Source organism: Rattus norvegicus, chromosome 15 (genome assembly GCF_021556685.1).
Source record: "Rattus norvegicus strain SHRSP/BbbUtx chromosome 15, alternate assembly SHRSP_T2T, whole genome shotgun sequence".
NCBI classification, from domain to species: Eukaryota; Metazoa; Chordata; class Mammalia; order Rodentia; family Muridae; genus Rattus; species Rattus norvegicus.
This window is the reverse complement of record NC_141548.1, coordinates 54,172,151-54,194,276: the sequence shown is the minus strand read 5'-3', so window position 1 is coordinate 54,194,276 and position 22,126 is coordinate 54,172,151. Positions and strand designations below refer to the sequence as shown.

At 43.5% G+C, this 22,126-nt stretch overlaps 1 protein-coding gene across 34 annotated transcripts in view; it reads right to left on the bottom strand.

Moving 5' to 3' along the window:
• Rcbtb2 (RCC1 and BTB domain containing protein 2) overlaps window positions 1–22,126 on the bottom strand; it is a 44,583-nt gene that overhangs the window by 8,229 nt on the left and 14,228 nt on the right. For 9 of the 34 annotated variants that reach the window (XM_087585364.1, XM_087585362.1, XM_087585360.1 and 6 more), the window contains 11 exons: window positions 19,772–19,865; window positions 19,303–19,367; window positions 15,741–15,798; window positions 12,263–12,418; window positions 11,901–12,051; window positions 9,610–9,776; window positions 7,963–8,121; window positions 7,747–7,854; window positions 6,303–6,445; window positions 1,768–1,958; window positions 1,180–1,306 (listed from right to left, as the gene is read on the bottom strand). In XM_087585364.1, coding sequence (XP_087441490.1) covers window positions 1,180–1,306; window positions 1,768–1,958; window positions 6,303–6,445; window positions 7,747–7,854; window positions 7,963–8,121; window positions 9,610–9,776; window positions 11,901–12,051; window positions 12,263–12,388 — 1,172 coding nt within the window. In that variant the 5' untranslated portion in view covers window positions 12,389–12,418; window positions 15,741–15,798; window positions 19,303–19,367; window positions 19,772–19,865. Of the gene's footprint in view, window positions 1–1,179; window positions 1,307–1,767; window positions 1,959–6,302; window positions 6,446–7,746; window positions 7,855–7,962; window positions 8,122–9,609; window positions 9,777–11,900; window positions 12,052–12,262; window positions 12,419–14,673; window positions 14,838–15,740; window positions 15,799–19,302; window positions 19,368–19,769; window positions 19,866–22,126 lie in introns of all 34 variants that reach the window. The other 25 variants (XM_087585373.1, XM_087585371.1, XM_087585372.1 and 22 more) reach the window with 6 other exon arrangements.

The following is a 22,126-nucleotide window of genomic DNA, read 5'->3' as shown; positions in this document are numbered from 1 at the left end:
AGGATCTCAGTATCTTTTACACAGGGGCAACACAATCCCAAATCATTATGCTAGCAGAAAAGAGGCAGGCAGAAAAGAAGAGATGCTATATAATTATATATATATAAGCTTCTGGAAAGTGCTTAGTGTGTATGATGACAGGAAGAACAATCAATGGTTGCTCAGTGTGGGGCATGGGATCTCTGATGATAGGGTGATGGCGTCACAGACTGTGCACATGGAGCTAAGGTGAGGTGAATATCATTTACTACTCAGATAAATACATGTTATTTATTTACATTTTAAAATAAATTAATATAAATGTAATAAATGTGATTTAAGGGCTGGAGAGATGCTCAGACGGTTAAGAGCACTGACTGCTCTTCCAGAGGTCCTGAGTTCAATTCCCAGCAACCACATGGTGGCTCACAACCATCTGTAATGAGATCTGATGCCCTCTTCTGGTGTGTCTGAAGACAGGTACAGTGTACTCACATACATGAAATAAATAAATCTTTAAAAAAATAAATGTGATTTAAAACATTTTTGTCTTAGCATCACCCAGGTCTCCTTGGTCTGGAAAAGCCTTGCCCTAACCCAGCTTTCTTTTCCCCAGCATGGCTGTATTCTGCGCTGTCTGTCTGCAGGCTGTATTCTGGGCTGTTTGTCTGCAGGCTGTATTCTGGGCTGTCTGTCTGCAGGCTGTATTCTGGGCTGTCTGTCTGCAGGCTGTATTCTGGGCTGTCTGCATGGCTGTATTCAGGTCCCAGGCAGTAAAGTAAATCAGAGCACTTGGCCAAGGACAAGGACACACTTAGCAACCAACTACAGCCAGAGCTTCCATGGCTTATTCCTGAACAAACCCAGTACTTGTGGCCCACCTTGCTTTCCACATCTTGTCTCATATCCTTCCCTCCCATTAACACTTTGTGCTTTAAGGGCACAAACAGCCTCAACAGAGCTGCCTCTTAATCACTCAAGTGCCTGGCACAGTTCCCTTGAATACCTGAAGTGATTGATAAATGAATTAATTTCACTCCTCAAAAGAGACGAGCTCTTACTAATTATTTTAAACATTTATTTAGTGTGACACACACCCACAACAGCATGCATGTAGAGGACATGAATGGGAGCCAGCTGTCTGCCCACCATATGTGTCCCAGGGATCATTAGGCACTGTTGCCTATGGCCCACTCTTACCTAATTTTGAGAAGGACTTTGTGAGCATAAATATATTTCCCATCAACTAGAAACTTGAGGTCTGCAGTATCAGGGTTGTCAAATTCCCTCTTCAGAGACTCAGCCACAGTGAGGTGGTCGTCGGGTTCTAAGAGAAAGCAACACAGCTTCTAGGTTCAGTCATAGACAGTTGAACATGAAGGCAAAAAGGAGGCGCCCACTCACTGGGCATTCAGGAAACGCTGACTCCCCCAGACAACTGAAAGCTGCACAGGCTTTCGCCTCTAGACATGGATTCACATCTTTGAACAATCATTGTAAATTTGTCAAAACCAAAAATGTTTCCAACTATTTCACTAACTGAATTAAATTTAAGATGTCTGAATATCTAGACTGCTTCTAGATAAAAATAAAAGACAGTTTTCAATTAAAAAGCAATCAAATCAAATTACCTGTAATTAGTATTAGTGTTGGTTCCCAGTAGTTTTAGTTCCCTTCCCAAGGGCCCCCAGAAAGAAGTTCATAGATCCTGTACCCAAAGAAGTCCTAAGGTCACATGTCATGGTCCTCATTCTCAGAACTGTCCCAAGTGGACAAGGACAAGCTTACCCACGGAGAGAAGGCGCCAGGTGACAGCAGGGGTGGCAAAGCAGGCAAACACGTCATCAGTGCAACAGAAGTGGGTGAGGTGTGGAAGGATCACCGACTGGCCCCGGCATTGGCCCCACATGTACACGTGCCCGCCCTGGCTCTTGGCAGCAGATGTGTGGGCAGAGTGACAGGCTGCAATCTCTATGATTCTAAATTCACAAGCAGACACCACAGAGATGATTAACAGGAGGACAGGAGCTGCCATCTCTTTGCCAGTGACTCAGACTATGCTGACAGAAGTGGGTAGGGCCAAGGAACAGAAAGAACAAAGCAAGACTTGGATACCCCACTTCCAACACTTTCAGTCACCAAATGCTGGAGCCATATTTTAGTAACATAACATGAGGATCTATTGATTATCAATAGGCCTTAAAAATATATGCCATCTGATTTTGAGTTTAAAAAATGCAATGTTTTATCCTTAAAGGCGTTACTAATTAGGTAATGACCTGGATCATCTAACGTAGATCAATGAATAAAAACTCAAGGTGGGATGGGGTTCTATACATAAGCACTAGCCCAGCAGGAGAACTACCCTGGCCTCATCTCTGTCACCAAAACCAAACCTTCAGTTACTTTAAAAGGAGAGGGCTGAAAAGTCACCCTGGCTTCTGCTCTGTACAAGGAACTCAATGGTTTTTGTTTTAATGCCAGAGATAAACCCTGGGACTTCTGCATGCCAGGAGGATGTCTTATACAGAGTGGCTCCTGGGCCTTCTGCACACTAAAAGGATGCAATATACTGAATGGATCCCTGCATGTGCTGGGCAGTGTCTGATGCAGCAATCAGCACAGCAGGGCCTCTACACTGCTGCTGCCATAAAAGGGCAAAATCAGAACTTCCTTCCCTTTCTTTTCACTTCTACAATTGGGCAAGCTCACTCCACAAGATAAAGTGTGCCTGTGTGCTGAGCTAAAGGAGGGTACAGAAGGAATGAAAGAAACAAACAGAAACAGACGGTCGGTCAGCCAAACCACAGGAAAATGAGTGACTGGATTAAAACAGGGAACTACAGTGTCACGCAATGTCAGTGGGACTGTTTGTGGCTACAATACTAATCCTGACCCCTTAGATTGGTTAAATAACTTATTTTCAGATCCATACCTGGAGATTTAGCATAAGAGATTACGTTTGGGCTTTTAGTCTCATTGGTCAGGGCTTGTGCAGGACAAAGCCAGGGCCTCTGGCAGTTAACTTACCACTGTGCAGCTTTAAGTGAAATGCCTCTGATTAGGGATTACATTTGAGCCATCCACTTGGGTTGATAGACCTTGCCTAATCTCTTCTAATATTTGTGTGGTTGGATCAAGGAGCTGATTCCCACATCTGGTGCTCTGCAGAATGGCCCTGTACAATGGGAAATGGTCCAAAGAATCTGGCTTTCTACTAAGTATATGCTTTTCAACAGATATGGAAAACAGGTGAAGTTAGCCAAAGAAATTCAGCTACTAGAAGAAAAAGCATGCCCACTGCTCCCATCGATGTATTGGCAGGCCCCCACCTCACAGAAGACAGAAGAGCCTCAGTGGCAGTCATCAGAGCATCCTGGTTTGGGTGCAACACTAGCTCTGAGGCAACAGTAGTTTGTACAAGCCAAATCATTTATAGTCTTATCAGTTTTGTTGTATTTTTAAGGGAAAAAAAAACAATGTGGGAAGAGCAAAATGCACAATGTATAGACAGGGTACAGGCTACCAAGCAGCCACTGTCCCAGAGGCACTGTGATACAGAAGACTGGGGCATCAAGAGCAGCTTCTTCAGTGACTAACATCATTCAAACAGACATCCCAAGGGACAGACTGTGGGAGCTCAGCCTCCACCAGGAGAGAAGCAGCAAAAGAGAGTGTGGCAGTCTACCAGTTCTGGGAGGTAAGACAGCAGGCCTGAGAGCTACTGGGCCTGGCAGACTCTGGATTTGTCAGAGGAACACAGAGCCTATGAGGCAGAGAAAAACCTATAGCCAAGCTACAGGCAGAAGGAGGGAAGCATAGTAAGACAGGAGAAAGGCACTGATGGAGCTTCTCACTGGAACAGACAACCCAGTGTGGGGCCAGTAAGCCATGGGGTTTGCTAGGAACCACAGTGTCTCTTAGAACAAAGGCCCATGAGCTCAGTCCTTAGCTAATGTGACAAGTGAGTGGGAGAGAGCTCTGCACAAGGAGGGGAGGTAAGAAGACAGTGGTCTAAGGATGATGTGCATAGCAGAAAAATTGGGGGCTAGTTGGGAGGACCCAGAGCAGGGTCCTACCATCTACGCCCCATCTTCTGTGTAGCTGATGAACACAGGAGGAGGAGTTGGAGATGGCCCTGGAATGAGTGCCCTGAATGCTAAGGCACCTTGGTACTGCCTGGCTGAAGAGGCACTGTAGTGGACTCTCACACACACACACACACACACACACACACACACACACACACACACGCACACGCACACACATGCACGCACACACACACAGATAACTAAGCAGCTAATGAAAGAGTTTTTTGTTGTTGTTGTTTTGTTTGTTTTGTTTTTGTTAAGCACTCAGACATCTTAACTATCACTGGCATTCTATGAGACAAAAGACTAAGAATCCAATTCCTAGTCATGGTTTTGTAACCATCCAATGGGCTCCTAAAGACCTCAAGAGGCCACAGCATTATCAAAAGTTCAAGGCTCGGCTAATTTTACATTGCTGGCTATAAGATGACTTTATGGGGTAAACGTAAGAATACATGTGCCAAACCCTTTAAAAGCTTTTCCTGTGGTTGAGCAGGGAATCCAATGTACACAGATTTTATTTTTCTTTCTGTATGAACAGGCACTAACAACTGTAGACTCAGCCCTGCCCCACCCGAAACACAATCACTTCCTAATTAGGTTTCCCTGGAAGGAGCCCCAGGAGAGTAAGAAGAGAGTCATGACCCATGAATGAGCCTTCCCATGAAGGGAAGGGAAGGATGGAACAAGTCCTAGCAGATTATAAATTTCTTTCTTGCCACATGCCTGCAACTGAGACCTGACCCTGTGCAAGCTCGGAAGCACAACGCTAGAAACTAAGGAGAGCAGTAGGATGCATTCAGAAGACCCGCCCTGCACTGCCAAACAGCGCTGTGGACACCAGCAAGTGCACAAGTGCACCGGCAAAACCCCAGGGTTCCAGTCAAGGGCGCTGGGCAGGGCGCTCAGAGCCTGTGACCCCTCAGACACCCCATCACTCCCCTTCCCTACTTCTCTGTTTCCTGTTCTCTTCCCCACTTTATCGGCCCACAGTCTGCTCTAGAGTGGACCAGCAGGAAGATGTGCTCTCATTCTTCAGCAGAGAAAGCAGGGTGATTCAAGTCAGTGAAGGATGAGATGCTAAGGTGAGTGCGGAAGCAGTCAGGGGAAGGGTGGGTGAGTCACCCTTCTGTCCTTGCTGCCTCCATGTGACCTTTAGCACCACTGCTCAGTGTGTCTACTGGCTGGCTGGCCATCTGAGGCATTTACTTCTATAGTTACAACCTTAAGCCAGTCCTTCTGTCCTCACTGATCTCTTTGGATACCTCACCACTTCAGCAACTGATGGAGCCTCAGGCATCTATGTGCCAGCTTCAGCCTCCACTCTCTCTCCTGTTCCCCATTTGAGGAGTCAAAGGTCTTATTTTCAAACTCAGCTTAAAAGTTCTTTCTTACAGATCTATATAGGTTATATAAAATTAACCATGTATGCAGCATGAAAATAAAAATAGCAATTTATTAAGAATGCCAGAGGGAAAAGGTAAAAGAAGGGCCTAAGTGCTAGTCCTCCCTTTATCCATACTCATCTTAAATCAAAATGAAAATACTGCATGGATAAACAGGGGGATCACATTAAATTCTAGAGCCCCAGCACCACTGGATTACAGGGGAAGTAGTGCAGGACCATTACTTCAGTGCATAAAACTGAGTCCTCATTTTCTAACACTTTGCTCCTCTGCATGCGACAGTTGGGAAGTTCGAACAACGAAGTCGCCCTGCCTTCCAACTGGCAGTGTTTATAAGTAGCTAGGAGATTAGCTCCCCACAAAGTACCATCACCTCTCAAAGCTACAGAAGGCAGACTGCAAACACTGCCAGTTTCTCTTTAGAGATAAAAATAAATGAGGGGAGACAGGCACCCACAGAATTGCTACTGACAGTTCAGTCATTATAGTTTGCACGGGGCAGCACTGGAGCTACAAATGACATACAGAGAGCTGACAGCAGGTCTGTGCAGCCTGGGCCTCACTCTGTAGACCAGACCAGCCTCAAACTCAGAGATCCACTCACCTCTGCTAGGATTCTCCCAAGTGCTAGGATTAAAGACATGAGCCACTGCCAGGCAGCTCACCACCACTGCCTGGCAACAAACCAACTTTTAAAAGGGAATGAACAACCCAGTTAGAGACAAGCCTAACGATAGGAGTCATTTTCCACAATTCTATACTATGAATTTGAAGTGCTGTTTAATTACTAAAGACCACCGAGGTAGTTTGGAAATGTACACATTACCTGTCCTTTTCCACAACAACAGGGGTAGGATAGGACTGGTTACTTTTATTGCCAGTGCCCAACTGGCCATAAGAATTTGCACCCCAAGCATATATTTGACCTTCATCTGTTAACACTAATGTGTGTGCGTAGCCACAGGCAACCTGAAAGGACAAAAACAAAACAAACAAACAAAAAAAACAAATCTCAGGTCTGCAAGAAAGAGAAAATGTTTCGTCACTGCTACAATGTAGATTAAGAACTAAAGAGCAGGCAGTCTACCCAGAAAGGCTGTGTACATTAACCAATACTCTTTGAACTAGTGCAGGCCCAGCTGAGTGGCCAGCCCCTGGCTCACCCACCGCACTAACTCTCCAGCAGCCATACTGTGCTGGAAGCCGATGCCAACGAGCCCAACGTAAGACACACATGTTAATACTTCCTTCTGGTTGTTGAAGGAAGACATGTTTACTGTGGAAAATGAAAACCTTTCAAGACCAGGGCTCAATGTGATTAGGGCTCAACATTATTTTTTCCTCCTTACTCAGATACAGAAATATGCACTTAGACATTTTTAAGTGGTAGCATACATATGTAGCTACCTTGTATCTTTTTTTTTTAAATTTATTTATTTATTATATATAAGTACACTGTAGCTGTCTTCAGACACACCAGAAGAGGCATCTGATCTCTTTACAGATGGTTGTGAGCCACCATGTGGTTGCTGGGACTTGAACTCAGGACCTCTGGAAGAACAGTCAGTGCTCTTAACCGCTGAGCCATCTCTCCAGCCCTACCTTGTATCTTTTTAACCTAACATTTCATTACATTGTTTTCTCCCTATTATTAAAAATCCTTTGCAAGGGTTTACATCTGGGTGTGCTGACACATTCTGTAATCTCTGGACTTAGAAGGCAGAGGACCCCAGTGTAGGAATAGCAGGAGCTAACAGGAGAGCTAACAGGCTAACTGCCTCGAGAGCAACGCCATCTAGCTAACTGTTCATTTGCCCTCAGACTAGTAAATTAGTTTTTCTTACATTCATCTTACCCAGTTTTGTTTATTCTCTCCCCCAAAACTCCTTTGTTAAAATTGTAGCTATTAATGCATATTAATTATATATTAATTAATTTTGCTGTGACTTAACTAATTTTATAAGAGACTTTTTCTTCAGTTCCTTAGAACAATTCTCTAAGAGTAGAATTATAGCCCAAAAGGCATAAAGATTTTTAAAACTATTGGTATATATGCTGTCCAAGACGCTTCAGGAAAGTGTATGAAGCCTACATTCCCAGGACCGCTCACACAGGCACCACAGGAACAGCATCTCTCCGAAGATCTGCACCTTAGTTCAGGGAAAGGCTTTAACCCTTACTTGAACAGAAACATCAAAGCAGCTGAACCTCCCGGGAGCATAAGGAAACAGGGGTCGAGCACGCTGCACACTGCACCACAGGAGACGTACCCGCTGGACACGGATGCCTTGCAGGGCCGCCACTCTGCACGGGGTCGGCTGGTTGCCACTGCTGCCGAGGCCCAGCTGCCCATTCCCGTTGTAGCCCCAGACGTAGACCTGGGGAGAGAGGAAGCTCAGCACTCAGCAGCTCCATTCTGCTCTGAGAGCATGCCATGATGATGTGACATCAGGGAGGCAAAGAAAAGTATGGAACAACTTTGCTACCTCTCCGGTGTCCACAACGGCCATTGAACACATCTGCCCACACGCTATGCTCATAACTACTTTATTCTGCAGACATCCAGTGACTCTTCGAGGAATGGGCTGGTTAGCTGTTGATCCGGATCCTACTTGCCCAGAGTTGTTATAGCCCCAGGCAAATACCTAAGTGAAAGAAAAGACTGGTAAACAAAGCACAAGACTCAAACTGTCCCCACTGGACACTGAGCAGCACTCAGGGCCTCCCAGCAGCCCCTCAGGGAGCTTCCCCACTCATCTCCAATGCAGGCAGACTGTATTATAATGCTTGTAAATCGTCGTGTAGCACAAAAATGCCTACTTCACCTCACCCATACTTTTCAACATTTTGGGACTTGGTATTTTGCAATTAATACATTTGTTACAGCAATATAAAAGTAATAATGGGGGGCTGGGGATTTAGCTCAGTGGTAGAGCGCTTACCTAGGAAGCGCAAGGCCCTGGGTTCGGTCCCCAGCTCAGAAAAAAAGAACAAAAAAAAAAAAGTAATAATGGGGCCTCTTAGGATTTATAGTGATTGAAGTCCTTACTACATACAGGGAAGCATCATAATAAAACTGCCATGACAATAACTTGCTACCATGAATAAAGCTGAACTTGAGGAAGGTGGGTAGTTAGACATCTCCGCTTAACTCAGCATAACTTGACATCCTGGCATAAGCCGGGTGTGGTGGGTCTTGGTTGTCAACTGGACTAATCTGGAATTAACTAAAACAAATGGGTAGACACCCCTGGGAGAGATTCTTCCTTGATTAAATCATTTGAAGTTTCTCAGGTCCACCTTTTACCCAGATGGTTAGCGGTAGGAAGATTTACCTTTGCTCTGGACCACAGCCTGTGCTGGTATAAAGGAGATCGAAGAAGAAAGCTTACTTGTAGGCCTGCTTGCTCTTGCCTCACTACCAAGGCCACTCCTTCATTGGCATTAGAGTTTCCTTCTTTCAGATCCCAGGGTATACTGAAGCCCAGCTGAGACATACAACCCCATGAACTGAATAACTACCGGGTGCTTGGACCTTCCATTGGTGGCAGCCATTGTTGTTCTTGCTATAACCTACACAGTCTATAAATTCTATTGTGTGAGTGTGTGTGTGATCTACATGGATGATAAGATAGGAGATAGATAGATTCATTTTATAAGTTCCCTTTCTTCAGAGAATGCTGACTAATAGAGTTATCTGAGAAGAGGGAAACTCAAGAGAAAATGCCTCCATCAGATGGTATTATGGCACAGCCCATCCACTGGTGGCAATGCCACCCATGGGCTGGTGGTCCTGGGAGGGATAAGAACGCATTCGAGCAGGCCATGGGAATCACAGTAAGCAGCGTCCTCCATGGCCTCTGCTTCAGCCCCTGCCTCCAGGCTTCTGTCCTGAGTTCCTGCCCTGACTTCCCTGGATGACGGACTGCAGCCTGAAAGTCAGACAAACCATTTCCTCCCTAAGGTGCTTTTGGTCATGGTGTTTTATTACAGCAGTACAAAGCAGACTAAGACAACGACATTCAATTTCCTTGCCAATCACATTTTGGGGGCAGTCAAAGGAATTTATAGATTATACTGAAAAGAGAAGGATGAAAGAAAGAAAGAGTCTGAGCCATACTGATTATCTTCACCTCTCCATCAGATGTTAGAACCAAAGAATGGTAAGACCCACAGGCGACCTCGATGACTTGCTTGTTTGACAGATTGGTAGAGATATGGCAGGGCACTAGACCATGGTTCGTTGTCCCATTGCCCAGCTGGCTATATGCATTGTGACCCCAGGTAAAGACTTCTCCATCTGAAAGCAAAAGACAGTAAGTAGGCTTCACAGCAAGGGTTCTCTATAGGGCAGCACAACACAGGGCTTGAGGGCCACAGTTGGAAACCAACATTCAGCTGCAAAGGCTGCTTGCCCGCCCTCCAAATTCACTCCTGAGAGACTCTATTTGGAAGCACAAACTGCTTTCCACATCAAAGCAACTTGATGGAATTGAAATACATAAAGTTAAAATATAGCTAGACATTGGTTTCTGAATAAATAAAGTGCTAAAATAAGACAGTGTAAGCTGTTACTTAACTCCTTTACGTAAGATGACCAGATTTTAAAATTTATCATATTACTCATATAATTATAAAAATCGTAAAACATGTGCCATTTTATGCATAACAAATCATAAATCCACACACTACTCAAGCCAAAACATAGCACGTTTCCCCAAAAGCCCCACATAAGTGCACCTTGCATGTAAGAATTTAGCTTTTTTATTCTGCACTTTGAATAAATGAATCTCACACATGCTTCACATAATCTGTATTTTCTGTCACATTGCCCAGGTTGTATTATGAGTGACTTTATCTGATCATCTAGTTTGATTTTCTTCTTTTGTGGTATATAAACTGCTATGGAGCTTGTCCAATCAAGGTTCACTTGCTAATAATTGTTCACTGGGTATTTTCCAAATCTTCTATGATGTGGATCCTTTTTCCTCTGCAGATGTTTTCTTTTTTGTCATCTTGCTGATATTCTAAGAGCTCGTGATAATAATCACTTGTCTGCTGCTTCTCCTGGGTCTCACGTGTTAAGACTACAGGAAATTGTTGGTTTGGACTGAGCTCTGGTGTTGTTCCCAACAAAGGTGTGGCAGTGCTCACTCCCTGGTGCTCACTTTCCACATGGGCAGTTTCCACCTGCAAATACCCAGCTCCCTCCACTGATTTCCTTGAGTGCAAAACCAACCTCTCCGCTCAGCTGACAGTAGCAGGCACTTAATGGAGTGAAGCACTGGTCACATCTAAAACAGCAAGGAGAGGCCACAAGGATGTGTCTTTTGTCACATCCACAGTGCCTTAGTGCCCCACACAGCTGCTTGGCTTAGATCATGTGTGGCTTACCGACACTGAAAAGCTGATTCTGGTGATCCTTCCAGGCTTCCAGTAGAGACAATTTGTTCTAGAAAGGACCTGCATGAATCTGTCACACCCTTAATATACTTCCAGTCCAAACTTCTAACTCAAGGCGTGAAACTTCCCAGACAATTAAGTCTAACATGACAGCTGCAAATTTAGGGATGGTTTAATTAATTTTCTCCTTTTTCTTCTCTGGAATGCACCAAGTAAGAAAGTCTCCTGTCCAATCCTTAGGAAGAGGCAAATCCTGTGCCTCTGCCGTCCCAGGCTATAGTAAATCGATTACACTTCAGTTACACAGGGCCTTGACTGTAACCCTCTACCTCAAGAGGACACACCGAGCATCGGCTAGGCAGGCAGGCGCCTCAACAGCAGGACAGCTTATAGCTCTCCTCTGCCTCACTTGTCCCTGTCCTTACCAGACCTCACCTTTCCTTCACCGCTAAGCCATCCCTCTAGCCCCCGACTTTAGTTCTTTTTTTAATTAAGAAATGGTCTGCATGATCTGTTCTATACTGGAATCCCCTCCCAAATTTAAACGTCGTACACTTCAAGGGCATAATTTACTTCTAGTGATGTAGCCAAGAAACTGTTTTCTCTATACGACTAGGGCAAACTTCTATCAGCCACTACTTACTGAAAGAATCACGGACTGCTAAGATTTAAAGGGATGGCAAAGTCAACATTTGGTCTCTCAATTCACAGCCCAGGAATCTAAGTTCAAAGTGTAGGCTTCCTAAGCTCCGAAGTCAGGAGAGATCTCACACAATACTCACACTTACCGAGCACAGAAGGGCTGAGTGCATCGTCTTCCATGCGCTCAGACCCCGTGTGTTTTAAACCTTACCCTGCTACTCTGGTGCAGCCATACTTCATGTTGCCCAATGCATGGCCAAGCTCGCAGGGCAGAGCAGGCGACTCTTGCTCAATCAGAAAGTTTGCTCTCAATTTCAGGGCCGCCTGGTCTTATTTCTTACTAAATAAGCCTCAAACCTGTCCATGGAGTTCCTGTTACCTGTGGTTGCAAGGACGATATGTGGGCCACTCCCATAGCTGAGGCTGGCTATTTTTTTGCCAGTTAAAGAATCCAGTCTCCGAGGCTCAATAGTGCTCTGAATGTCACCTACCCCCAGACAGCCACTGCAGTTTGTGCCAAGAACAAAAATCTGCGGGGAAAAAACAGTTCAAGGAGCTATATTTCTGAAAATTCTATAAATTACCTCAACCTTCCTAAAGCAAACTGCCTCAGCACACAATAAGTAAAAAAATAACTTTCCACATTTGTTTAAAGGCTTTATTCCTTAGTTCCCCTGATGTCTTCAATTTACAAACCCGTTACTAAAAACATGGGTGGTTGAATTTTTTCTTCAAAATTACCTCATCGTTGACCGTAGTGTATAAAACTTCATTGCCAGCCGTGCCGAAGACACAAGCCTGGCGAATCAACTGCAGCTCTTCCTCAGAACAAAGGGAGAAGATTGGCCACTTTCCCACATCTAACATCTTCAACGACGACAGGGTAGCCTGTACTGACTGAAAGGAACCAGACTTATGCACCGAGACAAGCAATTAAAGAAACATGCAAACAAAACCATTCTTTGACTCTTGTTCATCCAGAGTAGCGTTACCCTGGCCTGAGGAGGAGTAACCTGCACCTGCTGCGGTCTGATGCTGAGAGCCACTCACAGCTGCAGAACTGCGCATAGTCCTTTCCTGCACTGTTCCCAAACCAGTGGCCTGGGCAAAAGCAGACCCTCACAGTCAACCCACTCACTCAAGCGTGGGCTGTGGACAGCTGATGTTAGCAGCACATTAAACGATGGCTATGGCTTAAAGTCAGCTGCAGAAACGGGCTAATTAAGCAGACACAGGCTAGAGGAAGGAGGGTAGCTGCTAACATGGCCTGTCCCTTTGTTCAGTATAATGCTCATGCATTCTGGCTAACATAATAACATATCTCTTAGTCTTCTAACAAGTCCTCCCTGAAGGAAACCGAGCCTTCCCTTCATTCAAGGGGTGTGAGTCTGTAAACTGCCTCAACTATGAAAACAGACTGATGGGACATGAGTTCCCATTACTACAACCCCATGTAACATTTCTTTCCTTTGTTCTAGAGTTTTTTGCATGAACATATCAAACAAAAACTGAAACATATCTATTTCATCCCAGGAAACACAATTATTGACTTGCCAGTCCCAAAGGCATGCCATCTAAAAATCACTTTCTTTACACTGCCCTTTATGGGTTAGGTTGTACTGGCGGGTTTTGTGTGTCAATTTGACACAAGTGAAGAGTCATGGTAAGAGTCTCACTTGTGAAACTGTCCCCATGAGCTCCAGCTGTAAGGCATTTTCTCAATTAGTGATCAATGGGGGAGGGGCTAGCCCACTGTGAGTGGTGCCATCCCTGGGCCGGTGGTCCTGGATTCTATAAGAAAGCAAGCTGAGCAAGCCAGGGGAAGCAGGCCAGTAAGCAGCACCCCTCCATAGCCTCTGTATCAGCTCCTGCCTCCACAGTCCAGCCCTTCTTGAGTTCCTGTCCTGACTTCCTCCAGTTGTGAGCTATAATCTGGAAAGATAAACTGAATAAACCCTTTATCCCTAAGTTGCTCTTTGGTCATGGTATTTTGTTGCAGCAATAGCTACCCAAACTAAGACACAGGCCTTTATGGGCATTGTTTTGCCTGTGGTACCCATTATGGTGATAAGCAGGTTCATCTTCCTTTGGCCATTTGACACCACCTCCTGGCCCCTACTGCTCTGGGGTCCAATTAAACCCATCAAATTTAACTCATCCAATCATGTTGGTCTCCAACCTTGAGGTCTGGCACAAGGGCAAGGGGGACAAGAAAGCTCTTCAAATGTGCTGGCACCCCTCTTACCAGTTTGTGCCTTACAGGATTAGCGAAGGGCATATCTTTTGGGCCTGCCCATTCTGAAGGATTAAGTTTTACACAGTGAACCTACTCTAGTATTACAATTTTCCTGAGCCTTAAAATCTCTTTATCAACACTAACACAAGGAATACCAGGCCCATTCCCAATAGACCATCTTTCCCCAAATAATTAACTAACCAATCAAATAAACTCTTGGTACCTTTTTCTTCTTCCCTGAACTGTACAAGGGTCATTAAACCTAGAATCTCCGTTCACTGGTCTCAGACTGACAAACTCATACTGATTCAACTTTATGTTCCTTCTACCATTATCCCATACTCTACACTCCATGGCCACACACACTCCCTAGCCTTTGCTTGAATCAGCAAACTCATTAGGTTCTCGTGGTGCAATGCACATACTCATGGACCACACTTTCTGCTTCCCAGACACACTCTGGCAGGTGACAACCAGTAGTCACTCAGTCCACAAGGTGTGGACTCAGTAGTCCTAATCTGGTAATGGGAAGCACAGAGAGTTCCTAGAGAACCAGCAGTCCCTAGTCCACAGCAGACACTTCAAAATGCTGGGTCTACTAGCAGGGAAGCAATCAGCAGCAGTGATAGGACAAACCCAGTTGGTAGCAAGAGGGAAAGTCAAGGATCGAGGAGGGAAGTCCTTCTGAAATAGCTTTTCATCTGGTCTGTCGCCTGAAGGTACTGCCCAGTCAGGGTGGACCTTCCCACACAAATCAAGACCATCAGGATACTTCTTCAGACTCCTTACTCAAGGGAATCTACTTTGTGACAAGTTGACTTTCAAAGCAACCATAACACCAAGAACCATGCAGACAGTATATGTGCTCATTAGCATGGGCAGCTATACCTCAGGCAAAAATAGCAAATGTACTAACAGTTTTGGAGACTCAGAAGTCCCAAATCCAGGTATCTACTAGCTTGCCCCTAAAGAACCATCAGGACAGATCCATTCCAGGCTCCACTTCCTGGCTTGCAAAGGGCTTTCTTCTCTTTGCACTGCCTTCCTTATATGTGAATCTTTGTGTCCAATATTCCCTTCCTGAGAAAAACACATTAGACTGGATTAGTACCAACCTTAATGACCTCATGCTAACTAAGCTCATTGCTTCAGTGACCTTATGCCCACATAAATCGATTGCACTGAAGTCTTGGGTATTGGACTTTGTTTGGCACATACTCTTGGAGGATCACAAAAAAAAAAAAAAAAAAAAAAAAAAAAGGTGCCTGATGACTTCATTAGCATATGTTCTCTTCTAGGACCATATATTATCTCATAAAGTGCTCTTCAAAGACAGCTGTTAATCGTCTGCACTGGAGAAACTTTTGTTTATATACTTAACTTTAAAATATACATATATAAATTTTCTACCATCACGACACCATTGATGCCTTGAATGAAGGTTTGTGTATAATCAGTACTGATTAAATGAAGAAAAAAATGTCTGGTGGGTGGCTACACATCCTTATTTCTAGCTCTCCTCCCCATGTTTCCTCAGGCAAGTTCCAACCCCTATGCCAAGAGTGACACCTTCTACTTGCATATCTAGGACACAGCAACAGTTGTCTCCTCTGTTCATTTATGAGCAGTAATTACTGTTTCTTTAGTTACTTTAAATAGTGGAGCATTTTGCTAAACAGTATCAGTGGGCATGCAAAAATAAACCTCAGTTTGGAATCTGCCATTGTTTTTAAATCTCACATGTACAAGAAGCTGCAATTATATGGGCTAGGTCCCTACTCTCAGTACGGGTATTTCAGGAAACTGAAGACTTCATATAATGACATTATATTAACTTGGAAATCAAAGAGTTTTTATATAAAACCAGAAGTCTTTCTAAGCATTCTGTCTCCTGGAAGAAGAGTGACCAGAAGAAAGCTGGTTCATAGACAACAGACCTATGCTGTGAGATTCTAGTCTAAGAATCTATTTTAAAGTACCTACCTCCTCATATCATGAAGGAATCTTATTTTCTATGAGGTCTGCTTAATTTGTTTTCCTTCTGTAAATTTTAAGAAGAGTAAAATTTGAAACGTGGCAGAAAGAATCTAATGGAGATGTTATTAGTGGTCTTCTATGGCTTTATGGCTCTATTATCTCTAGTCTTCACAATAATCAGGACAGAGTTCACTACATAATCCCACAAGATCAGTACCTTCAAGGTGCATGAGAACAGAGGCCCATGCGTGTACACCTGAGTGCTGAGTAAAAAGTTCCCCTCAGGGCACAGTGCACCACCCTCACAGAGTCCTTAATGGCTGCTTGACAAGCATTGCCAAGATGCAGTAACTGGTTCCTTACTGCCTCAGCTGTTTCTCCTTTCAGGCATGCTTTGAGATTTTATCCTGGACCTTTCCTACAAAAGTCAAGTGGCTTTCTGGATACCAAGAATCAAGTTGTAAATTCTAAACACTTCCCAAACAGTTGTCTACAAGTCATTAATTTGAACTTTCTCCTTGATCAACTTGTACAGATTTGTATAGTAGCCAGCTCCCGATTCCCTGAACATTAAGATTCCAATGTGTCAATGAGGTTCATGCAATCTGCAGTTCTACATTTATTAAGAGATGCTACTGAGCAGGAGAATGCCAGGCATGATAGAATTACTGAATTAAAGACACAAAATAAGACACCACCATTCCTTCCCAGGAGGTCACAATCTAATGCTAAGTAGCCACAAACAGTCCAAATACACTAGACATGTATTGCTTTTCAAACCTGTTAGACAGCCAGATGCTTGGCAAAAGTCAGGGGACGATTACATAGGGGACTAATAGCTTAATTTATAAATGTATGTACTATTTGGAGACAATATTTAATAGTAGCGACTGGAATTACAGCATTTTGTTCCAGGACACTCATGAGACACAGTGTACAAAAATTTACTGCACAGCACATGTAGGAGCCTTGATCATGTGTTAACCATGCTGTGTGCCAGAAATGTCTACATTTTAGTATTCTACTGTCAGGTGAGGAATTGTCTGAATTGCTGCTGTGCTGGCCAGTATTTGTATCAATTTGACACAATAGGTAGGGTCCTCTGTGAAGGGGGAATCTTAAGCAAGAACATGTCTCCATAGCATTGGCCTGTGAGCAAGTCTGTAGGACATTTTTTTGATTTATGATTGATGTGGGAGGGCTGGCCCATTGTGGATGGTGATACCATTGGGCCTGGGGTATATAAGAAAACAAATTGGGCAAGCCAGAAGCAAGCCAGTAAACTGTACCCCTACAGATCCGCTACATCAGCTCCTGCCTTCAAGGTTTTGCACTGAGTACCTGGCCTGGCTTCCTCAATGATGCTCTGTGATATGAAAATCTAAGCAAAAATAAATACCTTCCTTCTTTACTTGCTTATGGTCATGATGCTGTTTCACAGAACAGAAACCCTAACTAGGACAATTGGTCATGAGCAAGAAAATGTAGGGAACTGAACCCTTCAAGAAAGTAAGAGCCTCACGATATTCATCATTAAGATGGGATCTCTGGAACTTAGTTCCCAGGTGGTCCAGGTACCCTCCTGACTATACGATCTCTTCCTCTGGAGTTCTTATACTGTTTAATTCACCGCCTATCCACTGCCCTATCTGTAGCTTCAATCTCTTTGCAAAATGCAAGTAATGAGATATTAACTAAGACAAGGAAAACATAATACAGGAAATTCACCTGCCATGAATTAGAGACTAAGATACATCCTGTTAGTCTGGGTGTATGCTCCGGAACAAACAGGCTCTCTATCTACTGAGAAATTCACTGTATGAGCACAGGAAACTGGCAAGCTGTCACAATTCAGTTTAAACTACAGCCTATAGAGGAGAATCAAATCAATGTGTTGGGCATGCCTAGTAAAACAATGTCTTAAAAAATAAATGCAATAGCTCACCTTTTGAATATTTCCTAGCTGTAACATTTTATATATAATAAGGTAATTTCACTGCTGTTTCTGTGAATCCGCTTGTTTTAATTTTATGAAATTTGTTCCCAGATGCCTCTGTGTGTGTGTGTGTGTGTGTGTGTGTGTGTGTGTGTGTGTGTGTGTGTGTAATTGGGGGGAGCACATATGACCATGGAGACCAGCAGGGTCCTTACATCCTCTGAAGCTGGAGTTATAGACAATTGTAAGCCAAGGGTTTGAGAACCAAACTCTGGTCCTCGGCAAGAGCAACAGGCTCTCCTGATTGCTGGGTCATCTCTCCAGTCAGTCCTCTACTACATTTTGTAAGTTTCTCAATTTCCATCAGTAGTTTGTAAGCTACTTTTATAAATTCCTACAAAGATTCACCCATAATATTCACATCAGCATATGTTTGAGTTTCAAAAGTTCTGTACACTATCCTAGCTATATAATTATTATAATTTATTGAATTTTACCTTTTTTATTTTCTCAAGTAGAAAAATGACAAAGAAAGTAACAGTTAATATTAAACTGTTTTGGGGTTGGGGATTTAACTCAGTGGTAGAGCGCTTGCCTAGGAAGCGCAAGGCCCTAGGTTTGGTCCCCAGCTCCGAAAAAAAGAACAAAAAAAAATATTAAACTGTTTTATGGAATGAGTATATAGTCTATAAACCATACAAGGTACAAGATAACAATCAACAGGCAGGCTGAAATATGTGCAACAATACCTACTAGATACAGGATGTCAAACAATAACTACAGGATACAGGATGTAAAACAATATCCACTGGATACTGGGTGGGAAACAGTATCCACTGAACACTGGATGGTAAACAGTATCACTGGATATTGGGTGGGAAACAGTATCACTGGATACTGGGTGGGAAACAGTATCACTGGATACTGGGTGGGAAACAGTATCACTGGATACTGGGTGGGAAACAGTATCACTGGATACTGGGTGGGAAACAGTATCACTGGATACTGGGTAAGAGAAAGTATCCACTGGGTACTGTTTGGACTTCAGCTTGTTGACTTAGATGTTCAGATGTGATGGGAAAGAATAAAAGAGCATGGTGAGTTGGAAGCGTATCTTCTATGACTATTTTTACATTTAGAAAAGGAATAAACATTATTTAAACAAAGCCTTTACCAGTCATCTGTGAAGAGAAGCTTATCAAGTTCAAATGCTGCCATCAGAGGAAGCCCTTTCACTGTGTTTTTTTTTAATTTATTTATTATATGTAAGTACACTATAGCTGACTTCAGACACACCAGAAGAGGGCATCGGATCCCATTACAGATGGTTGTGAGCCACCATGTGGTTGCTGGGAATTAAACTCAGGACCTCTGGAAGAGCAGATGTGCTCTTAACCACTGAGCCATCTCTCCAGCCCCAGGAAGCCATTTCTCAACCTCCTAGGTAACATCAGTTTCTTGCTGGCCCCATCCACATCCTATATCCCCATATGATTATGTATTGGTATGTTAGGTGTTATACTGCCAGTGTCTCCTAGGAAGACTTGTATGATCTCCCTACTCTCCTCACCAAGTGAACAGTAGTTATGTTTCATGCAACAGAAAAGCTACAAGACATGCTTTTTTTCTAACCTTGCCACTTTCTCCATAGAAACCAGGTACTTCTTCTTCCATATGGACTCAGTCCTGTGCAGTCCCTGAGGAAAAAGTATGTGGTAAAATCAGGAGCCCACGCTGGATGAAGGTAAAAAGAAAACTGCTCTATTAAGCAGGTTCCTGTATCCTCAGCATTTGGGAGGCTAAGGAATTAGAGTTGCCTGGGCAACAAAGGAAGACCCTGACAGACAAAATTATGTTACTTCTTCTAGTTAACAGGGAAAATAAGTCCCAATACGGTGAGTGGGTGAGAGAGACGTTAAACATGGGAGCCAAGAGCTATAAGCCCTACACGTGGTTCTCACTGTTCAGGTACTCCTAAGGCCTCCTGAAGTCTGAAAAGGTCATCCTACAGAAGCAGAGGTCCTTCTGTCTACAAGGAAATGCACAGTAACTCCCATCTCACAGGTGACTTTTCTATTGATAGAGAAAAAAAATTCTACACCTTGGTCAACTTTTCTGAGACTGGAAAGTTTCAAATCACGGTGAAGAAGAGACTTATCAGTTCTCAGCTCCTGTAGAATGTATGGTCTGCTAAGCTGGAAAATAAAACAAAAACAAAAACAAAGGAGAAATGAATGAAATGAATGAGTGAACAGTTGAAGGAATGAATGCAGCTTTGTCACTCTGGACTTTAACAACAACAACCACAACAAAAAGTCTGAAAGAAAAGCTATCAAGTATGTAGTAAGATCATTCAATATTCTTTGCTTAGTAACTTCCCACTGCCACATCAAAGTGACAGCAGGAGCTAAGGTGACAGCAGGGCAGCCCCAAGGAAGACATGCAGAATCTTCACTGTGGTTCAACAATGTAAATGAAGTAGTATTTTCCTCTGAAAGTCAATTTAATAAAACCGTATTTAGTCCCAGCACTCAGGAGGCAGAGGCAGGTGGATCTCTGTGAGTTCCAGGCCAGTCTGATCTATAGAGTGTGTTCCAGGACAGCCAGGGCTGCACAGAGAAACCCTGTCTCAGAAAACACAAAATAAACAAGCAAACCGCCGTATATTTAGCAATGGACACCGTTCTCTGATACATTAGGTCTGCTCTGACTACTTCGCTGTAGTGCACATGGCAAGCACTACTATCACAGCATCTCATCTGATATTCACTGCAGTCCAACTAAATGGCAGACGATAGACTAAAGGTAATCAAACTGGGGTCAAAACTGGGGTCACTGAGGTCACCATGCCCTCAGTGCTTTATATGTTCTTGATGAAATTTGTAATTTCTTCAACTGTCCTATAAAGAATAATGAATTCATAAGAGTTGAATTTAAGACAATGACACTGAACTCTTTCTAGTGTTTGAAAGTCAGTTTTAAAAAGACCTGCGTCTACTTTAAAGTTCACTAGGGAGCTGAAGGTGAAATTCAAGAGCAGACCATTTGCATACCCCAAACCAAAACCAAAAAAGAGAGCACTTGAAGTTTTTCTCTTGTAAACTTAGACGATTTGACCCGGGAAAACATTTTTGCTATAGTTAATCGACATCATATATCACAGCACTTCAGCACATCTGCTGTTATTTTGTCTTTTTCCCCCCACTTCGGAGCTGAGGACCGAACCCAGGACCTTGCACTTGGTAGGCAAGCGCTCTACCACTGAGCTAAATCCCCAACCCCTAGCAGATCTGCTGAAATCCTAATTTTCTTTAGGCCCTTCCACACCCATTACTGCTGTGGCTCCTGACTTGCCCAGTAGGCTGCCTTTGTATTTCCTCAGCACTTCTTTCTTTGCCCCCTCAGGAAGGGCAACTCTCCGTATGTTGTGCCTCACGTCACGTTGTGTGACTTCTTTTCTCTATTAACTGGTAAGCTTGCGCAGAGAGGAGACCACAATCCTTTTGTTACTTTGTGTCCTTGCCACAGAGACGTGTAATTCCTATACATTATGTTCCAAGTTGTGGAAAATGGGGTCTTATATTAGAGGCCGGCATGCCTATCGGGAGGCACCTCCCACACCTCAGGGCTGGGGATCAGACCCAGGCTCTTGTACACGGTGAGAAAGCTTTGCTACCACCGAGCAACTATGCCCTGGCCTAAGACTTTAAGGGTGCTACCCTCTCTTGCAGCCTCAACCTAACTGGAAACACCTTTCCCGTATTTACCACTAAATTTACTAGAATAAGAAATTTTTAAAAAGAGAGATTTGGGCTTAGGGGTGCAGCTCAATGAGAGCACATGGGTGAGGTTCCAGGTTTAATGCCAGCATCACAGAAATAAAAACAAGAAAGAAGAGACAAGGAAGGTAATGATGAGAAAGAGTAGAGGAAAGGAATTCACAGTCAAGAGGAGGGTAGTAGAGAGAAGGAGGAGGAGCAAAGTAGCCACCCTCCCAGCTCCTTAGGTTTCCCGGTGCCAGCCCCGCGAGGGGACCCTCCATGTGTGCTAAGCTCAATGACTCGGAATCCTGAGATCTTTACAGAGAAAAAATGCCTCTTTGCTGTGTCTTTCTTTTATCACTGTGAGTATAATCAACCCCTTAAGGATGTTGGTATGAATAGTCCATTCTGTTTATTAAACTGGTCAGGTTAAAATGTAACTGTATGCATGGCATAAGGAAATTACATATTCAAAGGGGAAGCATTCATAAGAGCCAATCAGAATTAACTGTAATGTGAACATAATTTCATATTATTTAGAGTTAGTCAAAATTCAAAAACAACTCAAGATAAATAACTAATGTGAAATAATAATGTGTACACATCTAGCTTTGTTTAAAAAAAAGATGGTAGACTTGTTTTCCACTAAGTAACAACTATCACAGAGAAAACTGATTTCCCTAATATGCACCATT